Source organism: Quercus lobata, chromosome 4 (genome assembly GCF_001633185.2).
Source record: "Quercus lobata isolate SW786 chromosome 4, ValleyOak3.0 Primary Assembly, whole genome shotgun sequence".
NCBI lineage: Eukaryota > Viridiplantae > Streptophyta > Magnoliopsida > Fagales > Fagaceae > Quercus > Quercus lobata.
Genome location: NC_044907.1, coordinates 69,855,131 through 69,861,575, shown reverse-complemented (window position 1 = coordinate 69,861,575; position 6,445 = coordinate 69,855,131). Strand labels below are relative to the sequence as shown.

The 6,445-nt window shown below is 35.5% G+C and overlaps 1 protein-coding gene across 1 annotated transcript; it reads right to left on the bottom strand.

Moving 5' to 3' along the window:
• Positions 1–1,250: 1,250 nt before the first annotated feature.
• Positions 1,251–3,788, bottom strand: LOC115985707. Its single transcript, XM_031108620.1, has 2 exons — positions 3,144–3,788; positions 1,251–1,949 (listed from the first exon to the last, which is right to left on the bottom strand). The coding sequence occupies exons 1-2, from the start codon at positions 3,786–3,788 to the stop codon at positions 1,251–1,253; spliced, it is 1,344 nt and encodes a 447-aa protein (XP_030964480.1).
• Positions 3,789–6,445: the final 2,657 nt, after the last annotated feature.

The window sequence follows — 6,445 nt, the reverse complement described above, 5'->3', positions numbered from 1 at the left end:
TAACTAATAATTAATTAAGCAACCATAGATGGAGTACTGGTACTAGTACTGCTTCTATTACCAAAATTCACACCCCAATGTAGTACAAACTAGCCAATGTAGTCCATAAAACTTAAAAGTACAAAGTAAAAATGCATAAACAATCCTCCAAGTTACAGTACACAACTACACATTGTTTCTTACAAAAATACATAAAAACTTATTTCTAAAAAATAATAATAAAACTTCAAACTCCAAGTTACACACTGTGTCTTACAAAAAGACATAGAAATTATCTCTAAAATACAAAATAGAACTTCAAAGTTCAAACAGAATTATTATGATCATAAATCATCAATGTCATGAAAGTTATCATGCTTGTCATCATTCCCTGGAAATCCAGGAGGAAGGCCAATAGGTTGTCCAAATGTTCCTAAATCAATTCCTTCAACCTTAGTGCTATCATCTATAGATTCTACACACAAGTTTGAACAAAATAAAAAGAAAAATTATTATAATGTTTATACAAGTTTGAAAAAAATAAAATAAAATTCACTATAGGTTATCAAATTGTTTACATATTAACTAACCTTCAATATTAGAAGAAGCCTCTACACTTGCTGGATATGCACCCTTTTCATAAATTACATTCTCCAACTCTTCATAATTAAGATATGGGTCTTCCTCTTCCACAAATACCCAAAAATCAGTTTTGTCGATACTTGCATAATCAATGGGGTCAAAATTAAACTTTTTATTGTAAAATCTGCATAAAATGTCATGCTCATTATTGGAATTTGAACATAATTAGTAACTAACAATTACATTATATAAATGATTTCTTAAAAATTAATATAATCACAAGATATAGCATTTTACCTATGTCTCAAACGCAAGTTATGATTAACAAACACAAGATCATTGAGCCTTTGATGCTCCAAACTGTTTCTCCTCTTAGAATGTATTTGGTCAAATAAACTCCAACAACGCTCACATCCAGAAAAGGCGGAAGTTTGGCTAAGGATTCTAATTGCCAATTTTTGCAAGTTTGGAGCATCAGCACCCCACAACTTCCACCATTCATCTGATTTTCATAACACAATGTAATCTAATATTAATCAACATAAACAAACAAACTTTCAATTGAATAATCACTTCAGTTATTCTAACTATAGTGACAAAACTAACTTTCAACATGAACAAAAAAAACTAAGATTTGTTTATAGTATTAAAGTAAACTAATTACTTCTCACCTGGATGAGTGGTCTTGCTTATTGACAATGGCCTCGAAAATATTGGGTTTCTTTAATTACCTTTTCTTGATCACCATCATATTTTGTCCCAATGTAGTCCAAAATAGCCATATTTACTGCTAGTTTCTGACGAAAATTCTCCTCATCATATTGAAAATCGGGATTTAACCAATATGCAGTAGCATGAAGATCTTTACACAAATGTTTGTCCCAATGATTTTTTATAATTGAGGTGTATGGCTTATACAAGTGCTTCTTCATTCGGAAGATCTTCTTGATTCCCAACCGTGCTCTATGCATGCCCTCATACACATATTCTATTGCAAGCCTTTGATCAGAATCAACAATCCGTAACAAATGAATGAGTGGCGATGAAATCTTGACAAGAACATTAATATCATCCCAAAAAGAATTATCCAAAATGATAGAAACTACTTCTTTTTTCTTTGAGTCTCTTGCCAATCTATTGTCCACAGAGAACTTGCTAGTCACTAAGGGTTGCAAGTCATGCTTATGCACATGAAGGCTTCCAAATGAAAGGAAAGTAGTAGCAAATCTTATTGCTCTTGCACGTACAATATTTGTCCAACGTACAATATCTGTCCAACCAGGTCTCTTCCTCAACCAAGCAATCAAAGCCACATGATTATAAATAAAAACTGTAACTTTGGTTGCACAATTTTTTAGTTTCTCCACATAAGGCATGTCTCCCATATCCTGTGTAAAGTTGAATTTAATCAACCATTTTATTGGCTTTATTCCGTGTCAAATTTGCTTGTATTTCAGCATTTAGTAACCTTGTATTTAGGTGGGTTTTGTTGTAAGGGTAGTGAGTGAGATAGAGTGTTGATTGCTCAAGAGTGTGCAAGAAAATAGAGACTCGCAGCTTGATCTCGCAGGTGGCTCACAGCTGCAAGCCGCCAAACGCAACACACGTGCCAAGCATGCCAAAAGGTGAACAGTCATGCTAGCTGGAGCACTACAGGATAAAAAAGGACAACTGGCCATACAGTTATCTCCCGAACGGATCTCGCGACTCAGTCAAGTCGCAAGGCCAAACCGCGAGCCACCCCTGTTTTATAAAATCTGGCGTTTCACATTCCCCTCTCCCTCCAGTATAAATACCCCTTATACCCACAAATGAAAGAGAGTTTCCAGAGAGAATTTTGAGAGAGAAACCCTAGAGTAAAACAAGATTGATTCACCTACAATCTATACATTAGAGTCTCTTCAAATTCCTCAACTCTCTTCCTCTCCATTGTCAAATCCTTGAGAGGCATTTTACCAAAATCTTGTTCTCACCATATTCATCATTGTGAGAGGGCTGTTTAGTTTTCTGGGAAGCAGTTAGGAAGGAACCAATCTACATTGGTTGATGCTACGGTCTAGTAGCGGAATCCAGGAAGCTAGAAAAGAAAAAGGTTCGGCGCAACCTCGTTGGAGCAAGAAGCTTGGAGGGCTTAGGTGTACTGGGTAGATTAGGCTTGGAGGGTCTATTGCTGTCCATGTATCCCAACTACATTTTCTAGTGGATTGTTTACCGCTTGGAGGGTGGGGGAGAGGTTTTACGCCGAGAGTTTCGATTTCCTCTTCGATAACACATCATGTGTTGTCTTTGTGTTTGCATCTTCCTTCCCTTTTATCTTTGCCTTTTATTATCTGCTGTGGGTTGTGATTTTAATTTGGCTTAGATAGTTTTACCAATTCTATATTATAGCTTATGTTCATTTTTCGCACACTTGTTGTTTGACATATAGCTTGAATTGGTTAATTTGTTAATTAGGGGTCTAAACGTTCAAAAGTGTTTATACACATATTTGAACTTTCATCCTGCAACACAAGATTCAGGCAATGTGCTACACAAGGAGACCAACTAATAGTTTTATACTTTTCACACAACAATTTACCAACAGATACATAATTGGAAGCATTATCAGTAACCATGTGAACTATGTTTTTTGGACCAACCCATATAACTACTTCATCAAACAATTTAAACAAGTTTCTGGTATTCTTCACAATATCTGAGGCATCAACTGATTTTACAAATACCATTCTCCTAGGACAATAAACAAGGAAATTAATCAATGACCTATGTCTAGTATCTGTCCAACCATCTGCCATAAGTGTACATCCAACTTCTACCCGATGCCTACGTTGTGACTCAACCAACAACTGAACCTCTTTCTTATTATCCCTCAACAAAGGGACCCGTACAGCATGATAAGATGGACCTTTGTAACCAGGACCAGCAGCAGCTACGGCATCAATCATCATTTGGTAGTACATTGAATTCACTACATTAAAAGGAATGCAATTGTCATACAGAAACCTTGCAATAGCCATATCAGCTTGCCTCACCCTTTCTTTGCTTTGGAACACACTTTTAAGACCAGGTTGAGCTCTTGGAGTAGTTCTTGAAGCAAAGTAATTATCTACTGGCTTTGTACCCTTTCTTTTACCTAAAACAAGTTTTTTAGGCAACCCACTAATAAATACTTCTTGAACATCTTCATCTTCTTGCATATCACTATTTGTGGAAGGTACACTAAACATTTCTTCTTAACGTTGTTTCTCAGCTTTTTTCTTCAACTCAAACTCCTTCACATATTCCAACATTTGGTATCTCACATCATGAGAAACCTTTTTACACGATCCAATATCACCTTTTATCCCCGCAAGGTGTTTTTTCATCCTATTAATACCCCCACCTTTATATGTTTACCTACAATACACACATGTGAAAGTATTCTGTCCCTTCTCATCTGCCCCAAGGCTAAAATGTTCCCAAGCCGGATCAACCTTTTCCCTTACTCTTGCGCTAGACTCCACTACATTGGAATCAACTTCATGTGATGGAGTAGACTTGGTCTCTGTTTCCATTTTAATCTAAAAGACTAACCAACCAATCAAACACGCATAGACCCATCAATTTTTGAAATACAGATATTCAAAGAATCACAACTTCATGCACATTAAAACACTACCAACCGTAAAAAAGAGTAAAGACACTATAAATTAAAACATAACAATAGACTCTATCCACATAAATACACCAACTAATGTCAATCAATTCTATTCCAATTCATAAAATATGAATTGACATAAAAGAAAGAAGAATTAAAAAGGATAAAGCTTCCATAGATAAATCTCAGTAAGAAGAATAAACTCTATCAATTAATTCTCCCTAAATCTCAAAATCTATATTCAGAAAGTTCCCATAATGTTGTCAAAGCTTCCACAGATAAATCTCAGTAAGCTTAAATACATATCCAAAATTTTACTCCAAATTTTAGCTAAACCAAACAGACACACACACACATATGTTTCACTCACTCCCACAGTGGACAGACAAACATAATTTCCTTTTCCTTTCTTTTTCTGCTCTAACCATAAATTCTTAAATCTGATCTCATTAAAAAACCAAGCACAATTTAAAGTAACAAAATTGAGTGTCCAAAAAACAACCTTAAAAAACAATCAAAGTACACACACAATCTAATCAAAATCTACAGCTTGGATCTAACACTCACCAAATAAAGTCAAACACAGCCAAATCTAGTACCTCCAGAGCACAACATAAAAAAAATAAAAAAAATAAAAAGAAAAAAATTGATTATTGTACCAAACAATGGCGACGACGACGAGGCAGAGAGTGAGCTGCGACGATTGAGCTGTGATGAGCATGAGAGAGAGGAAGAGAGTGAGCTACGACGGCTAAGCTGTGATGAGCATGAGAGAGAGGTAGAGAGTGAGCTGCGATCTGGACTAAGCTACAACGGCGACAAGGGAGAGAGGCAGAGATGAGAGAGTGATTGAGAGAGTGAGGAAGAGGCAGAGAGTGATTGAGAGAGTGAGGGACCTGAGGGTTTCATTTCAAGGAATTAGGGTTATTCAATCAGAATTCCCCAAACGACGTCGTATTAGGGAAAAAAAGAGAGGACGAAACGACGCCAGTTTAAGCTAAAACAAGGCAGCCCATTTGAACCATGTGAACCGGTCATGATTCACAAAACCAGATGGTTGGACCGCGGTTCGGACGGTTCCATACCTTTTTCACATGGAACGGTTCTTCACCTTAAATAGACCGTAGATGTGAACGGTTCAAGGGTTTTACGATCCGACTGTACGGCCCGGTATGGGTTTAAATTCAATGCTCCACATAAATGCAGCCAGAAAGTTAGCTGCAGAGTATTCAATGCTGTGGCAACAGCTTTCCCTTAGATATTTCTGAACTCCCCTCCCTCTTGTACGTTCACGATGATCATCCCCATCACTGAAACTTTTTGGAAGGTCACCTTGAATACTATGATACACATCTGGCTCATGCTTAGCTTATCTAAGGAGATATTCCTCCTCGGCATGCCTTCCCAATTTTAACTTACTCATGGTACTCTGAACTTAACACCCTCATCACTGTTTATTCTTTCTTGGACCGATCAATGTCCTAGGACAAAGCCCAAGGCCCAATATATGATTTTGGGCCCTTATCCTTACAATTTGTATTCACAAGAAAATTCCCTAAACTGCCTTCAAGATACATATATCAAGTTTCGATTTGAATCAAGTTCTAGAAATGAGTTCAATAAATGGGTTTGGATCTAAATTTTTATCCGTGTAATTTTTAAACAATGAAGTGGCTATCATGTTACAAAAAAAATCACTTTATTACTCCATTAGCTAGACACATAGACAATAAAACTAATTATGGAAGTAGATGGAAGGACCAATAGTACTCTCTGTTTTTTAAAAAATAAAAATAAAAATTTAGGGACTTTTTTTTTTTTTTTTTTGAGGAACCAATTTTAGGAACTAAAGCTCTCATTTGAAATTTTAGGGACTAAAACAATCAACAAGTAAATTTTAGAGACTAATAGTCAGTAATAAATAAATTACTTAATTGCATTTTTGTTGTGTGTTTAACACATCAAAATTTGTAGTATTTTTAGTATCCCCTTTTTTTTTTTAAAAGTAACATTTCAATCAAATATCATTTAATTCATTTTCTTTCAAATTAAAATGTACTACAAGTTAGCAACAAGTGCAATGCATGGAAAAGTTTAATAAGTAATGCAATAAACACAAACTAATTTACAACATTTTTACAAACTATTGATGTGGCTTTAGCATTTCTCAAATAGTTTTTGTAAGTAATAAAGCAATGTTAGGGATGGACCCATATTAGAATTAGTAAAAATTTACTACATCAGCAG